This window comes from Dendropsophus ebraccatus, chromosome 9, assembly GCF_027789765.1.
Source record: "Dendropsophus ebraccatus isolate aDenEbr1 chromosome 9, aDenEbr1.pat, whole genome shotgun sequence".
NCBI lineage: Eukaryota > Metazoa > Chordata > Amphibia > Anura > Hylidae > Dendropsophus > Dendropsophus ebraccatus.
Window position 1 is genome coordinate 88,666,478 of NC_091462.1, and position 26,377 is coordinate 88,692,854.

A 26,377-nucleotide genomic window follows, 5' to 3' on the forward strand; every position below is an offset into this window, starting at 1 on the left:
CTGTAGTTTTGCTTGGACTAATTTATACAAAGTTTGTTGAAGGTGCAGTGACTATTAAAGTCTGTTTACAATGAATTGGATATAATAGAGTTTTATTATAATACGATATCTCTTGGTCAACAATAAAAATGTTGGTCTTGTCTGTAGATACAAAGAACATTCTGCAATGACGATGCATCTATGGCAGCCAGGGCAGAAAGAACTGGTCTACAAGGATTGTGATTTTCACCCTTTTCGGCTCCATAAAACTCACTAAATGGTTGAAGCTTTCAGTCCAATGTTGAGCGGATCTGTCAAAACGTTCAGATACGGCACAGTGTTCCGAACCCAATCGCTCAGCCTTTGATTCCCCACAGCTGAAGAAGTTGGACACCGCCTAAGGCAGCATACAACTTCTGCGGCTACGGGGAATCAAAGGCCAAGTGTTCGGTTTGGAAAACCATGCCAAGCCCAAACATTGGTAACAAATATCCAGTCAACAATATTTCAGTCATCTTTCGGACCCCTCTTTTTATAACACACACAGAGGAACTCAGGCAATTTATTACACGATTCTCCGTTTTCCAATAAACACAATGAGCTCGACAAAAATCAAACCTGAATATCAAGTTTGGTTTTTCATATCCCCGTTTATATGTATTTTTTTCTGCAAATATTTCCATATAATCATGTGACAATGAAATAGTTATCTACAGAATGCAAATGTCAGGAGAAAACAAATGGTGCGAGGGATGATGGGTAAAAGTAAAAATAAAAAAAAAAAATAAAAAAAATTCACACAAAATAATTTAAGAATGTCCATCTGACTGATAATAAATTAGTCATAACAAGTAACACACATTACAGAACAAAGGTATTTACATCATTTTGACCTAGTAGTGACGTCTCCTGTAGCATACTTTTGTTTTAAAGTCTATAGCTGTGCTTGGAGTAATCGCTGGTAAAAATGCAGCTACATGTAGCAGATGAGCGCGGTGAAAGAAAGAAGGTACTCAACGGGGGAAAAAAAAATGCAAAAATGGTAGGGGGAAGAAATAAGTGGTGGGTAAAACTGAAAATGGTTTTATTTCCTGGAGTTATATGTAAAATTCAGGGCATCTACAATAAAGTAAGGCCAGAGAGTAGTTTTAAATGTCCCTACCCACAGATCTCGCACCCAACCTGCTTGGTTCACCCCCATACTTCTTCTACCAAACTATTTCCTAGTGCAAGAAAGATCGTGTGGGTTCCAGCCAAGTCGGCTAAGCGCAAGGCGATGTCTGTCATACAACTATATAAATTTCTGCACTCTGTTCAGCCAATTGGGAAGCCATGCATTGGATGCTAAAGCACCGACAACCCCACCCCAAATTAAAGTCTTGCAGAGGGGTCCGCTGTAGGTATAGATGCCCTTTTATCAATGTGAAACCCAAAAAGGATCACAAAATACTCAAACCTCAAGATGAAATAAATTACTAAATAACAAAAGAATAATCTATATGAAATGTCTGTACCATTGAAAGAAGGGGAAAAAAAAAAAAAAAAAAAAAAAAAGTATAAAACTAAGGGCTGCTACGACGCATGAGGTAAACCGAAGACTATTCACTATGCAGTCTTCAGGGAAATGGCTTTAGTTATCTACCGGTTCCAGTTTGCACGCCACAGTGATATCGCTAGCAAAGCATTTGTAGCATTCTTTTCCCAGAACTGCCTGTATATACACTGTATACTGCGTCAGCAAAAAATATATATATATATTTTTTATAAATATAAATGAAAAAGTCAACCCCGGCCTAATACGTGTTCTTCTCGTGGGGAGAAGAGGAGAAAGATGTAGTGTTTCCAGTATGCTGTGAGCCTATAAAAAGGAATCCAATATTCCCTTTATATTAGCAAAGCACCATTCAGAATAGTTTTTCCTCCCTCCCCGAGCCCAGGCTTAGTACCAATAACCTCCTACATGGCCAGGTTTCCACCATCTATGCATGAACCCAAAATTGCATTAAGCTGGCAGGATCAGACTGAATGTAAAACCAAGCTTTCAGCCATAGGATGTCATAGGGGTTTGAACAGGTTTTGATCTATTTTTGCTCCTTTGCATGGAGTTCTTCTTGGTCACCAAGTCTCTACTCTGGGATTACTCCTCCCTTCCTTCTCCTAAGTGAGGCCAGCCCCACTCCGCCTTGAAATGATCCTAGGTCATATGCAAAGTTCATAAATACTCTTGGGATTTGTTTCCTCTTCAGTTCCTATGTTAGCAGACAACAAAAACGGGAATCTGGTACAGTAATAAAGGTCAGCTTTGCTTGTCAGTGTAAAGCATTGTTCTTCACGAGTCCACGTCACAGTGCAGACCTGACGGCATAAATATGCTCAGGAGATCAGTCAATGATATTTGTATTTGGTTGTGGAAAGGAAGGCTCTCCATTTGATCCAAAGTGCATAGTGAGAACAAGTCAATGTCTTTTCGCTTCTCGGTTCTCTTGTCCCTTTCAGGTATTCTCCTTAAAAAGGCAAGGTCCTCAGAGGCGTTCATGGACCCCCTTTCCCCACCACCCTTCCCAACAAATTGATATTATCCATTCCAAGGAGAAAAGAAGAAGTCTTGTAGTTCCTCCTTTACATCAGCCAGGTAAACATACTTTGCCTGCAAATAATAGTCCCACTATAGTAAAGAAAATGGATAAGACAAAAAGTACATAGGATGACCCAACCACAGTGTTGTTGGGTAGTTTGTAAGGTTGTCCACCAACTTCATTGATGTAAAATCCTATGGGAAATATTAATGCTGCCATACAGAAGAGGATCACTGAAAGAAAAGAAGAAAAAAAATGATTAAGAATATTTATAACCAACAACTCTCACATCTCCGATGAGGAGGCTCTGTCCTAAACTACTTTATTAGCTCAGTGAAAGTCAGATGGAGAAGTGAGCTCAGTCTAGAATGATTCAATGAACACACAGAATCCTCCAAAAAAACCTCACTGTCCAATTTCACCCACTCATTCAGCTTCCCCTGTTCATTCTCAGTGAAAGCCTTAAAGGAGAAGTCCAGCGAAAATTTTTATTAAAGTATTGTATTGCCCCCCAAAAGTTATACAAATCCCCAGTATACACTTATTACAGGAAATGCTTATAAAGGGCTTTTTTTCCCTGCACTTACTACTGCATCAAGGCTTCACTTCCTTGATAACATGGTGATGTCACTTCCTGGATAACATGGTGATGTCACGCCCCGACTCCCAGAGCTGTGCAGGCTGTGGCTGCTGGAGAGGATGATGGCGGGGGGATGCTCAGTGTCCCTCCAGTGCCCTGTGTCCCTCAGTGCCCACCTGCCACCATCCTCTCCAGCAGCCACAGCCCGCACAGCTCTGGGAGTCGGGTCGTGACATCACCACGTTATCCAGGAAGTGACATCACCATGTTATCCAGGAAGTGAAGCCTTGATGCAGTAGTAAGTGCAGGGAAAAAACACTTTATAAGCATTTCCCGTAATAAGTGTATATTGGGGATTTGTATAACTTTGGGGTGACAATACAATACTTTAATAAAAACGTTCGCCGGACTTCTCCTTTAAGGCCCTATTACACAAAGTGATTAGCGGACGTATTTGGCCAATAATTGCTTGGTGTAACCGAGAACAATCAGCCGACATGAACAATGTTGGCTAATCATTGTCTTTCAACATGTTCAAAGACAAACGAGTAAGATAGCATCGATCTGCTGCCATTGCCCCGTGTAGTAGGAGTGTTGACAGCAGACCACCCCTATGTCCTATGGTCTCACCCCACACTTACCCGCTCGCTGTTGGTGAGTGTAATAGCGCCGGCAGCAATCAGGCAAAGAGCAGCAAGTGAGTGCTGACCTGACAGGTTGCTCCTGGACATTGCCCCCTGTAATAGGGTCTTTAGAGTCCAGTTTCCCTTGTGTGCACAGGGTGGCTGAAAGTCCTTCCTTTACATACACCAATATAGAAAGAGCTGACAAACACCATGTAGACATTGGAAGCAGGTCTCACAGGCTTTTACTATCCTGTGCTCGCCACCTCACTGCAGGAGACAGGCTCCACTTTGTGATACTATGTTCAAAGTTTTAATGTGACAGAGACACTATAACATGAAAGGAGGTTACCCTAAACTTAAAGGACTAGTCCGGTGAAAAACTTTTTGTTCACTAAATAACAAACATTACAAAGTTATACAACATTGCAATGTGTGTTATTTATGTTACTGGCCCCCTTCCCCATGCTTCCAAGCATACAGACAATGTTATTAAAGGGGTACTCCAGAAATTTTTTCTTTCAAATCAACTGGTGTCAGAAGATTATATAGATTTGTAATTTACTTCTCTTTTCAAATTTCAATCCTTTCAGTGCTTCCAGCAGGAAGTGGTCTCTTCTTTCCAGTGTGACACAGTGCAGCAGAGAGCACAGTGTCAGACTGGAAAGAATACATCACTTCCTGCAGGACAAACAGCAGCTGATAAGTACTGGAAGACTTCAGATTAGTAAATAACAAATCTATATGACTTGATAAAACCAGCTGATTAGATTTTTACCCCTGGAGTACCCCTTTAAGAACTATCTTACGTGTAAAGAATTTCTGAAAGTTATGACTTGGCCCTGATCTCATCCTCCACTCTGTCAAAGGGTACATGCACATGGAGTAATTCTCCCAGAAAACTCAGAGCGGAATATGCCGCTCTCTCCCCCGTGCTCCCACTTGAAGTTCCAGCCATCACATAGGCTCAATTATATGCTCGTGTGGATTCAGTAGTCCACCCAAAGAAATGACATGCCAATTTTTTGGGTGGACAGCGGAATCTGCCCGACCATAGAATAAAGTCTATAAAGTTGGCAAAGAGCAAAGTGGGAGCGCGGGGACGAGCGGCGGCTTCCACGCCGCGTTTTCCGCGAGAATGACTCCGTGTGCATACACCCTCTGATCACATAAAGGATTTGAGCAGCGACATGCACAGAAGATCTGGAATTACATCTCCAAGATATCTGGTAGCTTCACAAAGCTTGTACAAATTACCTAGAAAAAGTGACGTTGCTGTGAAGGCAAATGACAGTAACCTTAAATAGTGGCGCAATTCAGATTAATAAATGGTCCAGCACTTAGCCCTGTAAGGTCTCGTCCCCGACTTCTTACAGCGAGGCATATCTGCAGCCATGACACTAGATCACAAGGCCACGGTTATCTTTAGTGTACACTAAATTGGTGAAAGACTTCTCTATTCCCTGTAATCCAGTTAAACACTAATACATCCATTGCTGCGGTGAACAATAGGACCAGGTTATCACAAGCAGCTAGAGCTGTACAATATGAACACTTACTGCCAGTGAATGCTATCCAGCGGGCATATTTTGTAGCTTCTCTTCTCCAGTGGGACGCCACTAGCAAACCACATGTAACAGTCAATGATATAATTCCCATAATGATGAAAAACAGTGTTGTAACCCACTCCGGAGGGAGCCGAGGAGGAATGCAGGTCCTGTCACGTCCATGTATAGTCTGACATTGCCTGACAAGGCCGACTGTGAGGGCACCTGCAGACGACAGAAATGGCATTAACACCAAAGCGCAGAATAAATCAATATACAACATCATTATAAGACTGGGGACACAAACCACAGAGAACACACAACCGCCCCCTGGTGGGACCGAGACCTGGTGTGACCTTCTTTCCAGATGCAGGCGAGTGAGAAAGGGCCAGCAAAGTAGGGGTGAATGGGAATGTAAAGTAATGTGTACTGTATAATCTACAAGGCTCCAAAGGAGCCCATACACAGGTGAACATTGCCCCAACTGTCCACCTAATGTGTATGAGGCCCTACCCTCCCTTTACCAATGGCAGATACTGGAGAAAGAAGGACTAAACACATGGATTTACCATGCCCCCCAATGCTTTGTTCCCATGGAAGGTAAACCCTAACCAAAGGATAATAAGCTGAATGGGTCTGACCCCTGAACCCCTGAACGTGAACCCAAGTCAACAGAGTGCTGTACTCAGCTAAGCTTAGACGTCCCATTGACAGTGAATGGACTGGTGGTAAAGCATGTGTGCTGCCATCCCATTCAGTCAGGACAAGGGACCTCAATTTTCAGAACTAGTATAGGTCTCAGTAGGAGGGGATATTTTTGAATCTTGGGCAAACCCTTTAATATGTATGGCCACCTTCAATGAAGGCCATAATCATTAGATAAACACCCCAATGTCTCTTAATAGTTTCTGTTTAAAGGAAAACAGAGGTCAAAAATTTTGTTTGGTTTGAATGTTTAAACCCCCTTAAAGGGGTTATCCAGCGCTACAAAAACATGGCCACTTTTCCCCCTACTATTGTCTCCAGTTCAGGTGCGGTTTGCAATCAAGCTCCATTTACTTCAATGGAACAGAGTTTCAAAACCCCACCCAATCTGGAGACAACAGTAGGGGGAAAGTGGCCATGTTTTTGTAGCGCTGGATAACCCCTTTAATCTCTAGTTAGGTGCTCATTACCCCTGATATGGTAGCAGACTCAGAGGTCTTGGAGTTGCAGCTGCTTTGCCTAGGTTCTACAAACAGGGTCTTAAGGTCCTATTACACAAAGCGATTATCGGCCGAGGAGCAAGTATGCTCACCCCAAACTCCATGGACATTTGGTATGTGCAAAAAAAAGCAACGTCAAGGTAATAGGCATACAAATTTAGCAGAGACGCATTTCAGGGACAGAAGTCTATCCCCAGAGCACATCACTAATGAATTGGTAATCGGAGTTCTATCCCCAGAACACATCACTGATGAATTTCTATGTCAGTTCCCTTGAATAAAGTGGCTTCTGTTGCACCTATGAACTGAGTTGGGGGCTTTACTAATAACGTCCATAGAGTTTGGAGCTCATGTTGGATGTGAGAAAAGTTCGGCTTTTGTGTACGCTTCACTCCTTGGCTTCCTGCAAAATACATCTGGATGCATGAGACAACGTCAATCATAAGTCTATGGAGGACGTCTCATACAGCGAGCAGGAGACTATGCTTTTCTACCCAGTGGCAACCTGCACAAAAAATAAATGAACATAATAATAATAATAATAATAATAATAATAATAAATACTACAATGCTCCCGATGTCTGACAGAAGGCGCACATTGGATGTGAACAAAAATACATGATCATTTAATAACAGTAATAAATAAAATGACCTCCTTCTTAGTATATTCCTCCCCCCACCCCCCTAGCTATAGAATGCAGGGCACCACCACCCCATACTGTTCACAATGGGCCATAATGGACAGAGGGTTATAACAGAGAGGCCATTGGTCATTCTACTCCACCCCCTGGTTCCTCTCAACAGGCGTTGAATAATCTACATTTACAGAAACTGCAGTAAAGTTTGGGGGAGGAGATGGTCTCAGTATCAGCATTGACTAACATAGTAGGGATCACCTCTCCCTGTACAGCTAGCTGGCTAGGAACAGCGATAAGGAAATCTCAGAAGCGGGTGCAGACATACACCAGAGCTGCACCCTGTATTCTCAGGAAGGCTGGGGGTCACAGAGGCTAAGCATAAACCTAGCATCATTACATCACTATCTGAGATTAGAAGACCCCTTTAAAATGCTTGTACAAGACTAGAAAGAGTGTGTGTGTGTGTGTGTGTGTGTGTGTGTGTGTGTGTGTGTGTGTGTGAAAGCCATGTTGTTGGTATCTCACAGAATCCCTTTAAATTGCTATATCATTCCAGGACACAGACACGTTCATACACAGGATGATTATTAACAGTGGGTGATGAAAAGCTATCAGATGGCCTCCGGACGGACTAGTTAGCTGCTTGGATGCACAGATGGTTTCCAGTGTGTAGCTATTTTTCTGGATTTAAATGTAGCAAGTCTGGACAAGTCCAAATGAGATGACTGCGAGACACTGACGGATATGACTGTCACGGCCCTAGAATTTTAAAAAAAGTTAAAACAATTTCTCTTTGAGGCTACAAACCGACTTGCCGAATCTGCAGCGAGTCCCCAAACTTGGGCGAATGGGCGGCCGAGGCTGCGGGCGGGCGGCTGGAGCGAGCATATACTTCACCTGGTCCCGGCTCTGGCTTGCTGAAGACACCCGGACCTGCCGAAGCAAGCCGGAGCCGGGATCAGGTAAAGTATCAGCTCTGGCGGCCAGGGGGTTAACGGGGCGGGCTGCGGACAAACTCGCAGCAGGGATGTACATCCCTGCTGCGTTTGTCTGCCATTGAAAGTATAGGGCCGGGATCTGCAGCGAGTCTCGCTGCAAATACGCAGCGAGGGGACTCGCTGCAGATCCGGCAAGTGGGTTTGTAGCCTGAAGGAATCTTAAAGTGACTCTGTACCCACAATCTGTCCCCCTCAAACCACTTGTACCATCAGATAGCTGCTTTAATTGAAGATCTGTCCTGGGGTCCGTTTGGCAGGTGATGCAGTTATTGTCCTAAAAAACAACTTTTAAACTTGCATCCCTGTGTCAAACTGGCGTGGCCTAGAGTGTCTGTGCCCTAGACTTGCACTCCCTCTCCCGCTCTCTTCCCCATTAGGAATGCCCCAGGCAGGATTTCTCCTAATCATCACTTGTCTGAACACTGCACAGGCGAGTTGGCACCTGTGCAGTGTTCAGACAAGTGATGAATAGCAGAAATCCTGCCTGGAGCATTCCTAATGGTGAGGAGGGACGGAGAGAAAGTGCAGGCCTAGGGCACAGACACTCAAGGCCACACCAATTTGACACAGGGCTTTAAGTTTAAAAGTTGTTTTTTAGGACAATAACTGCATCACCTGCTGAGCGGACCCCAGGACAGATCTTCAATTAAAAGCAGCTATCTGAAGGTTCGAACGATTTTGGAGGAGCAGATTGTGCTTCATACTGTAGCAAGGACTTTTATTCATATCCTCTGTAGATCTTGAACCCATCAGACAGCCCAATTTTTGTAAGTGAGTAGAAATTGCTTATAGTTCATCAGACATGAAGGATACTAAATGGACGTCCTGTTATCAGTCATGTGACCCAACATTGTAGGCCGGGGAGGTGAATACACAGCAGAGGTGGCAGTCAGATCTGGACCCTGGTGTCACAGTGGAGCCCCTTAGTCACATAATATACCAATACCAGTATTGTAAATAAAACATGAGACCCCGATACAGATGATATTGTGGCCCAGGGGTTTAGCTCCGGTGGTATACCTACCTGTAAGCCTGAGCTCCCACAATGCACAGCAGAAGGAAGAAATCTGATGCATTCTTTGACATAACTGGAGAAGAAACCCCAGAGGAAAGCCGAGCACGTGCGGAGTCCTATGGACTGTAGTGGGCTTTAATGCAGTAATCCAGAGATGAGCCGATAACTATGACAACTCTGCCACGTAATGAAAGTTTAATTAAAGCCATAAACCATGGAAGGTGACGGAGCGGCGAGGAGCGGAGTCCCCATCACTCTCGCTAACCTTTCCCTTTATGGCCACATTTATATTTCATACAAGGTACAGTCCTCAGCTGAACTTGCGGCTCATCTAAATTGAAAGCAGCCATTCTTGGCTCACACGTTTCTTATAGGAAACAAAAGGCTCGTTTTATAAGGAACAGACGTGGAGATTGCTTGAAGATGAACATTAGACAAAACTTTCCATGTGAAGTTAGAATAAAAAAAGAAGCTAAATGTTACTACTGAATAATCCAAATAAGAACGGACGTGTCCCAGACACAATGGGCAGAGAGGCCTATTGGCAGCACCTGACCAGTTCTCACGGATTCTAGGGCAGTATTATGGTGTCATATTTCTGGGGTCCACCAGAACCATTGCACAGTGCTTTAGCGTCATACATTAGGGTAATTGAAACTTATGAATCGGCAGGAGAATAAACCTATGTGCACAAACATACCGCCAAAGGTTGGCCGACACATCCTGCAAAACCAGGTTAACAAAAAGCGCCCCTGATAGATGCTACATGGTCACTATTTTTTTTATTACATGTAAGCATCCACTATATATCTGTACTCTCAATTCTCTTGTACTATAAGATCCGTAAAGGCCAATGCAGGCGGTCATCAATAATTGATCGCTCTACGCTCCTGTCGAGGAACACAGTCAGGAAGGTTCCCAGAAGGGCAGGAGAGATGAGGACTTGGCCCAGTGTACAGTAACCGCAGATACAGTGTGACCGGGGGCAAGCTATTCCCTCAGCTTGCCAACTAGTTAGCACGAGATCTATAGGACGGTAGCATCTCTCACCTCCAAATAATCACACCGTATAGTAACTCCAGCACAGGGCTAGAAGAGGTCTCAGAAGTCTGAACAATCATTACACACACCAAACACAAAACCCTGCTATGTTTGGAAGCGAAGTCAACGTTCAGAGAATATTATAAATCAGCTGGGGTCCAAAAGTTATACAGCTGTGTAAATTACTTCTATTTAAAAATCCAGTACTTCTCAGCTGATGTATGTGCTGCAGGAAGTGGTGTATTCTTTCCAGTCTGACACAGTGCTCTCTGCTGCCACCTCTGTCCATGTCAGGAACTGTCCAGTGTAGTAGCAAATCCCCATAGAAAACCTTTCCTGCTCTGGACAGTTCCTGACATAAAATAATATCTATGGCTTACTGTATTGCCATTTGTATTGATGTTCTAGTTAAAAGAAGCCATTAGTACTTTACCTTATTCCCAGTTTATTTGGATCATAACCTGCGTTGGCAATAGATTTTCCTGCAACAGGACCCGTTTGAGAAGAGCACTAAGGACTACTGAGAGGTGGTAACCATACGGGGGGTAAGCTCATCTGCTCTCTCATCTTATATACACATCTATAATATACAGCTGTCATTCATCCCTGGCCATAGTGACAGTAAAGTACAGGCTGCCGGCAGCAGAGCGGATAAGTGGCGGTGGGTGTTCGGGAGTTGCTACTGTCGGGATTTTTAGTAACACAGTTCCCTTTCATGTGGAAGTTATTTGCATAAATACGGTCACAGGCCAATTAGAATACATGAGGCGTCCCGGCAGCGAGAAGTAAAACACGAACGCCACTTAACTGCGGTGTCAATCACCCGAGAGCGAACGCAATTACATAATAGTCTGCTCAATAGCTTTCATTATGGAGCCTGACATTCTCATCTTAACTAATGGAATAGAAAGAGCATGTACACTGCACGGAGTGATGACATGGTGGGTGACTGAAGGGTATTCATATACTGTGGAGGAGTTGGAAGGAATCACCACAGTGCCCATTCCTAGCTGCGATCGACAGTACACCTCCATTACCAGGCAGACTGTATACCGGCTATGTGTACAGAACAACGCCAAATTCTCTGGAGGTTTTATGGAAACACGTCCGAGATCAGACACTAAAGACTCAAGTCTATGAAAGGGACACTCCAGGATGGAGGCTGCTTGGAAATTATTATTAATGCAGTCCCTAATATTGATGGAGTCAGTCACTGCAATACAATAGGTCACATGGTTTACAGAATACAGAATACACTGATAAGCTGTGTAGTGAGCAATGTATAGTCCGTAACAGACCTCACCTAAGTCACACTGCACCTTGCTTGGACCGGTTACTGAGGCCACTAGCGCTTATGTGAAGGATTCAGGGGACTCTCTCCATGCGCGCAACAGTAGGACTGTGACCCCAATGGGTTGGCTGCATGCACACAGCAGGACTGTGACCCCCAATAGGTTGGATGCATGCACACAGCAGGACTGTGACCCCCAATAGGTTGGATGCATGCAGACAGTAGGACTGTGACCCCCAGTTGGTTGTGTGCAGACAGTAGGACTGTGACCCCCAATAGGTTGGATGCATGCACACAGCAGGACTGTGACCCCAAGTTGGTTGTGTACAGACAGCAGGACTGTGACCCCCAATAGGTTGGATGCATGCACACAGCAGGACTGTGACCCCAAGTTGGTTGTGTACAGACAGCAGGACTGTGACCCCCAATAGGTTGGATGCATGCACACAGCAGGACTGTGACCCCCAGTTGGTTGTGTACAGACAGTAGGACTGTGACCCCCAATAGGTTGGATGCATGCAGACAGTAGGACTGTGACCCCCAGTTGGTTGTGTGCAGACAGTAGGACTGTGACCCCCAATAGGTGGGATGCATGCACACAGTAGGACTGTGACCCCCAGTTGGTTGTGTGCAGACAGTAGGACTGTGACCCCCAGTTGGTTGTGTGCAGACAGTAGGACTGTGACCCCCAGTTGGTTGTGTGCAGACAGTAGGACTATGAACCCATATTAGTTGGATCCACACAGTAGAACTAAGATACCCAGTTAGTTGGATATACACAGCAAGACTAAGATTGTGAGCAGAGGGAGCTGGTGCTCATGAATATGGAGGACTAGGACTAGCGTGCGGTGCTCAGAATCCCTGTTATTCAGGAGGATATCTCTGGATCAGTTGCACAGAACAATGTAAGTGATACATCATTCTGTTCAGCTTCTCTGTCCCTAGGTTGCACTACCCTGACATAGGACAGTATATTCCTACTGACAGAGTCCGTGGTGGAGAACCATGATAGTAACCTTCTACACTTGCATTAAAATGCATTCCATTACTGAATGGAGAAAATTGTGGATTTATTCGTAAATAAACAGCAGGAGAGCAGCAACATGGCACACATCATGGCGTCACCCCCGGCACAAGGGCACAATTTAATTCTCTAAAAGCACTGGCCTTCTGCCTGATGGGTGACAACAAGCTGAGGTGTCACATTGCTTATAATAAATCACACAGTTCTGACTCCTAAGTGCAACATAAGCAGACAAGCCAAGAAACAGATCAATCTAATACCAACAGCACTGGACAACAAGCTCCAATACAAGGAAAACATGGAGGGAATCCCAGGGAGCTCTGAGGGGTCACCATGCTGACAAAGTGTCCAGAAGCCCCATAACCTAAAGGGGACAAGACCTCTGCTAAGGATCTACTATAACAGAATTATACTAACATCATCTAAATACCAAATGGACCTACATATACGGCCTTCACGTTTTCTTGTACCTTCCCTGAAAAAAAATGTGCCCTGTGTCATTGGGTATGTTCCCTGTTTTCCTCTGAGGCCTTCCCCGATGTCTGCAGCCCTGCCTTCTCTGCGCTGACAGGCTGGCGGCTGCTCAGCCAATCACAGGCTGAGACGGGCCAGCGGCTGCTCAGCCAATCACAGGCCGAGACACGCCAGCAGCTGTTCAGCCAATCACTGGCCCAGATGGGCCGCGGCCTGTAAGTGGCTGAGCGGCCTGTCACTGCAGAGTAGGAAGAGCTGCAGACATCGGGGAAGACCTCAGAGGACACCAGAGAAGGCCCGAGGACACCAGGGAACGTGGTAAGGTGAGTTATTACTTTATTATTTTATACTTAAGGGAAGAGCTACACGAACATCGTTAATGATATTCATGCAGCCCCTGCTGCCCGATAATAGACCCGTCTAATTGCTAAGTAAATAAGAGCGGATCTAGCAGAACAGTTTAAGTTCGGGCCATGTTAGAAGACCCTAAGAATGGCTGAGAATCACTGCAATCATACCGGCTTATGCTGACCCAGATTGAAAGGGTTAATGGTGCATCCTTAAGCCCCTATTACACGGGGCAATATGGAAAGCAAGCATACGCGTACCTGTCAGGTCAGAACTCGCTTGCTAGTGGTAGGCCATCAATTTTTTAAGTGTGAATACCATTTTAAAATCAGGTTACAGCCTTTTAAATGGAAACTATCAGCAGGTTTGATAATTCTAACCTGCTGATTACTCCCTATTGCTCGCGGGGAGCTGAGGATAAGAATAAGTCTGTTACCTTCATCCTTAGTGCCGTTCCTATGCAGTTTGTAGTGTTATCCTGTGTCCTGAATCACCCCGGGCCAGCCTGCGCAGTCTAATGATTATCAGTGGAGTGGGTTAGATTGGTGCTCCAGGGGTGATCACCCTACTGAATGCAGCCTTACCACTACAAACTGCACAGGAACGGCACTGAGGATGAAGGTAAGAGACTTATCCTCATCAGCGCCACCGGCGCAATAGGGAGCTATCAGCAGGTTAGAGTTTCCCTTTAAATTGCAGAAATGTCTGTTCTACGTCTATGCTATGTAGGCCACTTCATGCTTCCAAAGTTACCCATGAACAATCTTGCTTTCCAGGAATTTTTATTATAGCCCCTCATGGACAACTGACTGCTCCAAAGCCAGCTCACACATTCCATGTATATAACATGTGATGTCCGTGTTCTGTCTGTCTGCATTATGATGAGACCGGTGGCCATGCTGACCTTACGAGAAGGCAATATGTCCAGAAGCCAGTGATGTAATGAATGTGGATATTCCATTATTTACCGCGACGCTGATCCAGCTATTAACCCCCGCCTGCATTCTCCTCAGCATCTGCCCTGCGGTAAATGCTGCAGTTTAGTATCATTGCTGTTTTGATGAATTGTGCCAAACTATGTTTTTTTTCCCCCAAATCCCCAGACACAGCGAAGAGGAAAACTGAAAGACAAAGACGAGTCTGTGCAGAATATAAAATATTAGGAGGAGATTGGGATTTTGCATAGAGCTGGTAGCCTGTAATCTTTCCACCGTCGGCAGAATAAAGAGCTTCCCATTAAATCGCAGACACAAAGAAATTCATTATTCAGTCCTAACCTCAGTGAAAGATACAGCGCTGGAATCTGACATAGTCTCGCTAGAAGAATAGAAGAAAGGATCGGGGAAATTTTTTTTTTTTTAAGTTCAGCAAAAATTTGAAGGGTATATTTATTATAATGAGTGTTAGAAGCCGGGGGGGGATTTCTGAGATGCTCTGAACCTCTGACTCTATGGGCATGTTCACACATCAATAATCCGCTGAGTTTACCAGCCATTGACTTTAATGGGTCTACAGCAAATCCTCCTTAAATGCAGATCTGTCGTGGAGCTATAGAAGTAAGGAAATCCGCAGTGGATTATGCATGTGTGAGACTTGCCGCAGCCAGATGCAGAGACATTTCGATGTTTTTTTTACTTCTTGGCCTCTCTACCCCCACCCCCAGAGAACAGTGGCATTTTTCCTCACACAGACTTCTATAAACGGGGAGAAAATACACACTGGCATTATTATTTTTTTTTATAGAAACCCTGGAATCTACCATCTGATATGTCCTTATACTGCATGGGTTTCTTACCTTCATCCTCAGCACAGTTTTCAGGAGGATTAGCAGTTTTGGTGCACTGTGGGTGGGACTACCACCCTGTTGGGCCAGCCCACCCTCCTAGAGACTGGGGTCCGTGTAACTCACTAGCAAAATTACAAAAAGAGCACAGAGGATGAAGGCAAGAAACTTACCTTCATCCTCAGCACACCATGCCCTACTGGGACATATCAATGTTGGGGTTAGAGCAGTACCAAAAGCTGCTGAGCTGCGGTCACTGCTGTACATGACTACAAAAATCTCATTCACACTAAAAAGAGGGAAGAGGAAACTCCATGTTTATTCCACCTGTTGCAAAATAAACTGGATATTCTTAGTCACTAGAGGTTTGCCACTAAAGTCAATGGGTACAGGGTTTTGGGCAGTGGCACTGCACCATTTTACCTCTAAAACAGCGCATTTATTAGCCACGTCACCTTAGCAGGGACCTATTCTGATGCTTATGTTAAAGGGATCTAGACTCCTATTTGCCCACAGAGACCAAAAGTGTGCGATTCTGACCTCCGCTGGGCACATATGCTTAGGGGTTTACTGGATAGAATAGCACAGACATCAGCACTATTCTATCCCGCTGGATCCCTGGGCAAAATTTATTGATGAACTATTTAACAGCTAAACGGTGGGGTTGCCGAGTGGCTAAAGCCAAGTGATCTGATCTTTATGACCTATCCTGACAATAGGTCATCAATACATATTGCCTGGAATACCCCTTTAAAGAGGCTATAAGAAGATCAATGGTTGTCTCAGTTATTGCAGCTTGGCTCTATTCACTTAAATGATGCAATACCCAGAGAAGCAGAAGATAACGGGAGGCTATATCACACTCCCAGAGATGTATGTAATAGGCTTCCCTATGCCGTTACCCTATAGATCTCCATATTAAGGATGTCTGTACATAAGGCACAGAGAACACAATATGGCTTCCAGAATCATCAGCCTGGAGCAGAGTCCCCTCCATACGCTCTGTAGATATATATATAAGCGGCACACTGCTTAGTCTCCTGGTTCCAGCCCAGAAGGGATATAGATGACATTTCCTTTTTATTAGGAGAGCGGAGTGAGTGCAGATTAATTGTGTGGAGCCGGTGACACGGCTCTATGGAAATGTGACTCATACATATGCATGGGAAGAAGGGGAAACATTCCCTTAAGGTATATCTCTGGTATTTGCCACTGCATCACATAATCACATGTATTAACTCATAGGACTGTCATTCTGCGCTCACTCCTGGGGAGTGGGCAGAGGAGAGTAAGGGTACAATTTTCCTTCCCCTATTGGCACAGGTCAATTACAATGTAATACAGTCCCAGCAGAGAAGCACGGCTGCAAATAGATTAATAGCCGCTGTACAGCACGGATGCCTGTACTGTTGTGCTCCGGTTTTCACTACAACTCTTAGCAGGTAGCTGTCAGAGCCGGGAAGTTGTAGTTTTTCAGAATCTGGTACGGCATAGGATGAAGACTACAGCTGTCATCCCAGACAGAACGATTGTCATGCCAAGCTCTATACTACGAGGTAGCCTTCTTCAGGTCTAGGGCATCCATAATAGGGTTATCTGGGCATATAAATTTGATAGGACTATGCTTAAAATAAACCCTCAATATTGCAATGGCCAAAGTACAACTCTCAGTACCCCCGCAGATCAGCATTAAAAAAAAAAAAAAAAAGAAGGATGCAAGCTTCTTCAATGCTGTACTTGTAGCAGTGGCAGAGCATTTACCCTTACCAATGGAATATTGATGGCATAGAGAAGAGCGCAGGAAAACCCTTTATTATTTGCAAAGGTGCTCCTAGCCTTTAAAGCAATGGCACTTTACTTAAGGTGTCTCCACATAACACATACATTTGCTAAATGTTTTACTGCAGTCTGACTACAGTGTTTATTTGTAGTCTGTTACCAAGGAGACACACATTTTCAAAGCAGCTGTAGACACAAAACAGTTGAAGGTTTTTTACGCAAGACATTTTATTTTAGATGCAATGGAGCAGTAAAAGGGTTGTCCCATGCTATAAGGAAGAGAGAGAGAGAGAAGAAAAAAAAAAAAAAAAAAGTTATCTCCTATACTCTTGATCTGATCTGATCTCAAAAATAAGTCTCTCATCTGAGCAGTGCAACAGTGCACCCGAATGATTGTCATTCCATTCATTTTCTACTAGAGCCGGTGGAAAGAGCCAAGTACTTATCTCCAGCAGTTCCAACAAAGAATAAATGGGGCAGAGGGGTGCATGTGTAACCACTGATCAGTTGTTACAGGAGATTGGGGTCCCCATTCTTGAGTAACAGCAGCCACCCCTCACCCCCCCCAAGCAGTCACTCCCTATCCTAGGTGGGATCATGTAATCATGAAACAACCCCTTTAAAACTGAAAAGCATCATTCCCATTGTCTGGTCCAAGCTTGGAAACCTGGTCTAACCACCAAGAGAAGGAGTTACATGTCATACTTTGGATTCGCTTTTCGGAAGCCCAATTTCCTACTTGACATATGTTTTCCTAACACTTCCTTCGAAAGAGATTTCAGCAGCCAAAACAGATTGCAATGAATGCTTAATTTATATTTATTAATAATTCACATTTCATCAATGTGTTCCCCAGCATCAATATTTTACTTCTATCAGAACACGATCCGCTGCCAATTCCATTTTATTCGGATGCCAGATTACACTAGTTCCTCCAGATAAGGGCGAGGTAGGCAGTAAAAGCGGGTGAAGACGGAGCCTTTGATTAAGCCTCCCACTATCCTGTCTATTAGGAAAGCTGCTTGAGATGAGCAGAGCCGTTCTTCTCAGATGTTTACCTCCCTCCACAATCCTCATTCTGTTTACAGGAAGCCGGGCTAAAAATTACCTCTGGCCTCCTCCTCCGTGAAGCGTAATTACATTCCCAATGATAAATCTCACAGTTATAACACCAGAAAGACAAACTGTTAATACGGCGCAAGATCCTCGGGGGAAGCCTCTGAAATCTGCCTTCTGAGCCACCATGATCATGAATGATATTCACAATGCCAGCTGCTCGCTCATAAAAACCTGCAAATGACTAAATAGCAGGTAAAGAAGAACGAACAAACAAACAAACAAGGCATCAAAGGAAACTGTGCTAACCAAAACCACACTGCTACACATACATACATACATACATACATACATACATATGGTAAGAGAGCGGATGAAGGACTGCTATGTAACACACACATGACGGATATGGGGGTCAATAGAAGCGCGATTGGGCCAAGACCTGACGTGGCAATATGGATACAAAAATGTGTCCTTATTAAGAGACACATATGCTCTGGCCGGGATCTCTAGCAGCTGCAGCAAAAATTGACATATCACTTTTGTGCGGCCACACAACCCTGACAGGTCACACAATGGAGAGTGCGGCTCCGGCGCACACGGATGCGCCCGCATCCTAATTCAAGAGAAATAAAGATCACCCGCTAGGTCAGAGAATGGCCGGTGTCTTACATAGTGTGAATCCGGCCATAGGCTGTATCCGTGTTTTCCAGGTAGCCTTCTTCAACCACCAGTAAGCAAATGCTGCATGTTCGGGTTAAGACAAACCAGACCAGAGTGTGATCGATATTCACTTATTTCTAGTCCTTATCAAGTGTGCATTAAACCAGCCTTAAGGCCCTATTCCACGGGCCGACTGCGAGGAGCAAACGAGCGCTGTCAGTGCTAGGTTGCTCCTCGTACCCCTCTAGCTGCCACAGCTATTACACGCGGCAGCAGCAAGCAGGTGAATGCGGGTGGGGCCGCGGGGATCTGCGGGTGGGGGGTCTGCCCGGGTGATTGCTAGATCGTCTGGGCAGCCCATAGAGGATAGTGGCGGTCTGTTGCCACTGCTCCTATTCCGCGGAGCTACGGCAGTAGATCGCTGCTATCCAAGTCGTTTGTTTTTCAGCTGACATGAACGATGTTGACTGATCGTTGCCTTCTATTCCACGGGACAATAATTGGTCGTAATGGCCGATAATCGTTCTGTGGAACAGAGCCTTTAGAGTAACTTGCCCACCTGGTGGGGCTTATAAAGGAATGGTTGGGGCTAAAAAACAAAACATTTGTCTCGTCGCCATTCTCGTCTATTCTTCCAAAATAAAGTAAGCCGTCAGATGCTGGTGATGTCTACTTGTCTCATCTATTCACACAGACCAATGGCTCCTCAGCTGTTGCAATGAATGGAGCTGAATTTTTTTAACAACTGGTTAGAGATCACCTACACAGACTGTACAGGTGCTAGCACACTATTAAGACTATACCTTCTTCTTCTATATTAACACTGGCACGTCACGTCTGCTAATGGATGAAATTGTGGTTTAGCGTCTCGCTCGGCATCATCGTGACGACCAAGACAAGATACATTGCCACAAAATGACACAAAATGACTATTAATTAAAAAGGCCGATAGAGAAAATCAATCCATCCTGTTTGAGGAGATCTGGACGTTTTCCCGTGTTCTGATCAATGTCCAGCCGTTCTCTGGTCAGGCGGCAGGTGCCAGGCAGACCTGGCTTATTCAATTACTGCTGCAGAGGCTAAACTCCTGGAGTCACGCTGATACAAGCCCACTATGCTGCGCTCATTTATCGCATTATTTTACTGCATTGAGATCGCTTTACAGAAGTAGTGGAGGCTGCTTTAGCAAATGAAATTATACAGATGAGGTTAAGTCATTAAAAAAAAAAAAAAGTTAGTTCAATACAGATTTTCTGCCGGTCAGTGCACATAACTGCGCTCACATAGAGTACCTGGCATTAGAAAAAACTTTTGGGAGGTCAAAAAGTTTTGATTGGTCAGGGCTTCAGTGTTCAGGCCGCGACGGATCGGTGGAACGAGCCGGGAGAAATCCATGCTCAACGTGTTCTCTCCCGACCCTGTGTTATGTGACCTGAATGGCTGGATAATCATATGATACAATAAAGTGTAGTTTGGAATAGTGTTAATATACACAATATACATCTGTACCTTGATCTTGCCTGCCCGAACGTCTCCTTTAAGTATTTTGTCACTAGATGACAGTAACACTTTAGAGCACATGTGTTATTGATACAGTCAGTTTAGCAATTGTGACCATGTGACCAAGCAGTGCTGGGCAGGAAAGGAGGGGCTTTGTTAAGTCAGCAATGCAGTACCTTCACTCCTAAAGGTGTCAGACCCCCACCTATTATAACTACATGTCATCACTTAGGCTAGATTCATACTGGGTTTTTGCATCCGTTTCACTGTAATTTTAATGTACAGAAAAGCGTGGCCATGTTTATGTTAAATAACAAAAAATAAAAATTAAAACAAACTAATCGGAAAAGGTTTAGATACCTAAAAAAAAAAAATTATATATATATTACAGAAAATATGAATACTTGGCTAGGGCTTCAGGGGATATGTCCTGTTCCCCCACCGCTGCCGGATCCCGGTCTACCCAGGTTCCCATTTTTTCAGAACATCCAATGATGTTGCTCTCCCATAGGAAACGGTCGCTCAGTTAAAAATCTATGCTGCGCGACCATTTCCAGTGGAAGCGAAATGTCATTGCATGTTATGGAAATAAAGGAAGTAGTGCAGAGCGGCCAGCCCGGGATCACACTGCTGTCATCAGGAATATATAGATTTATTTGATTTAAAGGGAATAATTCACATTCCAAACTGCTGACAATGTTAGATCGGTTAGGACAAGGAGACACATGGCACCTTTCATGTCTTTCTCTGTGCTTCCAGAATGTAAAAGAATGTTTTTATTTTCGAAGAGGCTGCTCTCTTCAATACCATTCACGTCAATGGAACTGAGCAGCAAAACCCCCATCCAAACTGAGGACAGGAACGGTGCAGTATCTAGAAAGTAGAAATGCTTTTCTAAGCCTGGATAACCCCTAAAAACATGTAAAGTATCTGTCTTCAATAATAACTTTTGACAGGTCACCAGGAATGTCAAGTTATTGATGGCTGGGAGTGTCACCGCTGAAACCTTGTGATCAGGAGATACAGCCAGGAAGAAAGTGCAACAGCCGTGTGATCCACTCCCTGACCGCTTAGCTTCATTATATAAGTATCTAAAAGTGTTCTCTTAGATCAAGTGACAAAAGGATGTCTTTGTTCCCCCAAAACTATAACAATAAGTTATCAGGGAGGTGTTCCCACTACGCCTTTTTTTCTTTTTTTTGCGTGGCTATTTTACAGCTGTCTTTAAAGGAAACGTCCAGCTCTTAGTCAACAAGTGGAAGCAATGAATCATTGCTTACCTCTCCCCATGCCCGTGACGCACCACCTGACCGGCTTCGGGACCCCCAATGTCACGTTGTCCAATGGACAACCTGATCAGCGAATCAGTGACTGGAGCGGCGTCCCGCGCCAGTGACTAACTGGCTGTGTGGCCAGCCCATCAGCCGGGTCGTAACACCTGATGTGATGGAGATCCCAGAGCCTGGTAGGTGTTACGGTGCAGCAATCCAGCCCTAAAGAGGCACCAGGAGAGGCGAGTTAATACTCTTCATTATCTCCTCCTCCTTCAAAATGACCCGCTTTATTGTTCAAATAAAATAGCCAGAAAAAATATTGGAAACAGCTATAAGCTGTAATACCAAAAGGGATCTATGGACAGAAATGGTGCCATTTATGAAAAGAAACAAACAAACATTGAACATATTATAATGCCCTCTATTCTGTGCCGAGATTGGAGGGCAAAGGAAAGCAGACATAGCTGTTCTGGCGGATCTGCTAGGAATGGTGGATGTTTAGCCTCCCAAGAGCTGTACTGGAAGCTATAGTAGCTGCCATCCAGCTTTCCAAAACCTCACAGTGACTGCATGGGCTGCCATTATGGACAACCAGAAAAAAACTGAGCAGAGCCAACAGTAATCAAAGTAACCTGGCACTGCCCATTCATATTTGTTCTACTGACTGGGGGTCCTCCCCTTGGCTATCCTAGTGACAGGCCCCCCATGTCTTTGATGGTTTATTTGCAGAATTCGCAGATCTCCAAAGCATCCAGAGACACATATAAAGAACACAATAAGCAGCAGGTATGTAGGGACAAGCAGATCTTCTAAGAAATCTAGTTAAGACATTTACTTGTAAATAAACGGAATCTTAAAGTCTAAAATGCTTCCCATCTATAAAGGTAACGTCTACATAATCCTGTAATGGTGCAGCCGGCTGGTCGATACAAAGCCCAGGAAACAAACACAATAACTCCGCTCCTATACAAAATCAATTTTAATTCTTTGGTTACAATAAAGAAAAAAGCTGTTCTGAAAAAGCCAAGTACAAAGTCTGCAGCCAAAGGCGGGGAGGCGCTCCCGACAATTCACACACAACCTCATTTCCAAGAAATTATGGCTGCTCAGAAAAACCGCACACCGGCCTGTGGATAAGCAATCATTTTTAATCTCAGGATAACCCCTTTAAGACTTGCTACCCATATTAGGTGTTGGGGAATATTGAGCATTTTGCTTTTCAAAATGTTCCCTCTATTGCCCTGTAGTGAGGTAAGTACCGATAGTGTTGTCCGATAGGAGAGCTGTCCGATACGTCCTACAGGTATGTTATATACACTGGCTAGTCAGCAGAGCTCCTTCCTCCAACTCACAGATTTCCCTCTGCACAACCACCTACTGCCATTGTTATGTGCCAATTCTGAGCCTTATTTAACCCTTTGCAGTGTAAAAAGACTTGCAGCAAAGCAAGAAGATATCTGTCACGGGAAGAACACGCTCTATAGGGTTTTGCGCTGTATTTTGCATCTCAATAAGCACGACATAATGCTTTTTTACTTTTCCAGAATGTGTGGGGCTTCACATTAGAAAACCCCTAAGTTTACCAGAGCCGTCCCCTACAGTCCCACCGTATCATCCTCAACCAGAGCCGTCCCCTACAGTTCCACCGTATCATCCTCAACCAGAGCCGTCCCCTACAGTCCCACCGTATCATCAACCAGAGCCGTCCCCTACAGCCCCACCGTATCATCCTCAACCAGAGCCGTCACCTACAGCCCCACCGTATCATCCTCAACCAGAGCCGTCCCCTACAGTCGCACCGTATCATCCTCAACCAGAGCCGTCCCCTACAGTCCCACCGTATCAACCAGAGCCGTCCCCTACAGCCCCACCGTATCATCCTCAACCAGAGCCGTCCCCTACAGTCGCACCGTATCATCCTCAACCAGAGCCGTCCCCTACAGTCCCACCGTATCAACCAGAGCCGTCCCCTACAGCCCCACCGTATCATCCTCAACCAGAGCCGTCCCCTACAGCCCCACCGTATCATCCTCAACCAGAGCCGTCCCCTACAGCCCCACCGTATCATCCTCAACCAGAGCCGTCCCCTACAGTCGCACCGTATCATCCTCAACCAGAGCCGTCCCCTACAGTCCCACCGTATCAACCAGAGCCGTCCCCTACAGCCCCACCGTATCATCCTCAACCAGAGCCGTCCCCTACAGCCCCACCGTATCATCCTCAACCAGAGCCGTCCCCTACAGCCCCACCGTATCATCCTCAACCAGGGCAGTCCCCTACAGCCCCACCGTATCATCCTCAACCAGAGCCGTCCCCTACAGCCCCACCGTATCATCCTCAACCAGAGCCGTCCCCTACAGTCACACCGTATCATTCTCAACCAGAGCCGTCCCCTACAGCCCCACCGTATCATCCTCAACCAGAGCCGTCCCCTACAGTCGCACCGTATCATTCTCAACCAGAGCCCTCACCTACAGCCCCACCGTATCATCCTCAACCAGAGCCGTCCCCTACAGTCGCACCGTATCATTCTCAACCAGAGCCGTCCCCTACAGTCGCACCGTATCATTCTCAAACAGAGCGGTCTCAAAGTCACACAGTGTCCTCAAACAGAGCTGTAACCTAGTTTCACCATATCCTCAACCAGAGCCGTCCCCTACAGTCACCCAATATACTCAGTCATAGCTGTCTCCTACAGACACACCGTATCCTTAACCAGAGCTATGACCTACAGTGACACTATGTCCTCAACCAGAGCTCCCCTCCAGCCTCCTCTCCATCCCCACCAGGTCCTCCCCTCCAGCCTCCTCTCCATCCCCACCAGGTCCTCCCCTCCATGCCCACCATGTCCTCCCCTCCAGCCTCCTCTCCAACCCCACCAGGTCCTCCCCTCCATGCCCACCATGTCCTCCCCTCCAGCCTCCTCTCCATCCCCACCATGTCCTCCCCTCCAGCCTCCTCTCCATCCCCACCAGGTCCTCCCCTTCAGCCTCCTCTCCATCCCCACCAGGTCCTCCCCTCCATGCCCACCATGTCCTCCCCTCCAGCCTCCTCTCCATGCCCACCATGTCCTCCCCTCCAGCCTCCTCTCCAACCCCACCAGGTCCTCCCCTCCATGCCCACCATGTCCTCCCCTCCAGCCTCCTCTCCATCCCCACCATGTCCTCCCCTCCATCCCCACCATGTCCTCCCCTCCAGCCTCCTCTCCATCCCCATGTCCTCCCCATCCATGTCCTCCCCTCCAGCCTCCTCTCCATCCCCACCATGTCCTCCCCATCCATGTCCTCCCCTCCAGCCTCCTCTCCATCCCCACCATGTCCTCCCCTCCAGTCTCCTCCCCTCCATCCATGTCCTCCCCTCCATCCCCACCATGTCCTCCCCTCCAGCCTCCTCTCCATCCCCATGTCCTCCCCATCCATGTCCTCCCCTCCAGCCTCCTCTCCATCCCCACCATGTCCTCCCCTCCAGCCTCCTCTCCATCCCCACCATGTCCTCCCCTCCAGTCTCCTCCCCTCCATCCATGTCCTCCCCTCCATGTCCTCTCCTCCAGCCTCCTCTCCATGCCCTCTCCTCCAGCCTCCTCTCCATGCCCACCATGTCCTCCCCTCCATGCCCACCATGTCCTCCCCTCCAGCCTCCTCTCCATCCCCACCATGTCCTCCCCTCCAGCCTCCTCTCCATCCCCACCATGTCCTCCCCTCCAGCCTCCTCTCCATGCCCACCATGTCCTCCCCTCCATGCCCACCATGTCCTCCCCTCCAGCCTCCTCTCCATCCCCACCATGTCCTCCCCTCCAGCCTCCTCTCCATGCCCACCATGTCCTCCCCTCCAGCCTCCTCTCCATCCCCACCATGTCCTCCCCTCCAGCCTCCTCTCCATCCATGTCCTCCCCTTCCTCCCTCTTCCTGCCCCCAGTCATACTCACTCCCTGCACTCCCTCTGGATACCCGGTAAATGGAGCGATCACCATGACTACACACGATCCAGATCTCATTGATGCCAGTACACCGGGCACTGCACCCGGCACCCCAGCCCCTTCTCTCCAGCAGCAGGTCAGTACCACCTCTCCCCCCTTCCCACCACCCCCTCCCCCCGCCAGCCTCCATCTCCTCACACACAGCACGGTCCCATCCCGCCGGCCGTCACTCACCCGCCGATTCCCCGGTGTTTATCCAGTCCGGGTTGGCGATGCTGGCGATGGCAAAGATATCCGCAGCCAGAAACAGACATCCTGAAATGATGGTCAGTTTATCCATATCTTTCCCCCCCGCCGCCGCTGGGCCTCCCGGTGCCCGCTCCCCTCTCAGACGGAGGGGGGCGATCCCTCCGTGTAAAGCACCAACCCAGCGCTGGGACCGGGCCGGATTCTGCCCCGGAAATCAAAGCCCCCTCTCCTGAGAGACCCCCGGAAGTAAACAGCGCGCGGCAGCCCTCCCCTCACACACACACTCATCGCCCCGCCCTCACCTCGTTACTACGGAAGCTGACGGAGGACACCTCTCCCTAGCAACAGAGGTCACGTGATACGGGACGGCGCTACTGATGTGTGATGCCACTAGGACGTGCGATACACTCATCCACATAATAAGAGTGAGGGAGACATCAGGGGAGGAGCTGTAACAGCCAATCCCGCAAGAGCTGCCACCTGATTGGTTACCAGCTGCTCCACATCTGCCCTGCACAAGTAGTCACCCACATTATCCGAGACAGGCGCATCCTTCCACAAACAGCTGCATTACAGAGCCTTTTATTATGGACTCGTCCCTGCGTGCCACCATTATATTCAGAGCCGCCCCTGCGTGCCACCAGTGCACTCACACTCACCCCTGCGTGCCACCATTACACACAGAGCCGCCCCTGTGTGCCACCATTACACACAGAACCGCCCCTGCGTGCCACAATTACACACAGAGCCGCCCCTGCGTGCCACCATTACACACAGAGCCGCCCCTGCGTGCCACAATTACACACAGAGCCGCCCCT

General features: G+C 46.5%; 1 protein-coding gene across 1 annotated transcript; it reads right to left on the reverse strand.

The window, feature by feature from the left end:
- MOSMO (modulator of smoothened) lies at nt 1-25,820 on the reverse strand. The gene is made up of 3 exons (XM_069981989.1): nt 25,545-25,820; nt 5,318-5,530; nt 1-2,788 (listed from the first exon to the last, which is right to left on the reverse strand). Exons 1-3 carry the CDS (start codon nt 25,648-25,650, stop codon nt 2,604-2,606), a joined length of 504 nt encoding a protein of 167 aa, XP_069838090.1. The 5' UTR covers nt 25,651-25,820; the 3' UTR covers nt 1-2,603.
- Between the last annotated feature and the right edge of the window lie 557 nt (nt 25,821-26,377).

Coding starts and splice junctions, on each gene's coding strand:
- MOSMO (XM_069981989.1), bottom strand. CDS start 25,650: ATGGATAAACTGACCATCATTTCAGGATGTCTGTTTCTGGCTGCGGAT. Junction 5,531..25,544: donor AAACACCGGGGAATCGGCGG/GTGAGTGACGGC, acceptor TGTCGTCTGCAG/GTGCCCTCACAGTCGGCCTT. Junction 2,789..5,317: donor CTGGATAGCATTCACTGGCA/GTAAGTGTTCAT, acceptor CTTTTCTTTCAG/TGATCCTCTTCTGTATGGCA.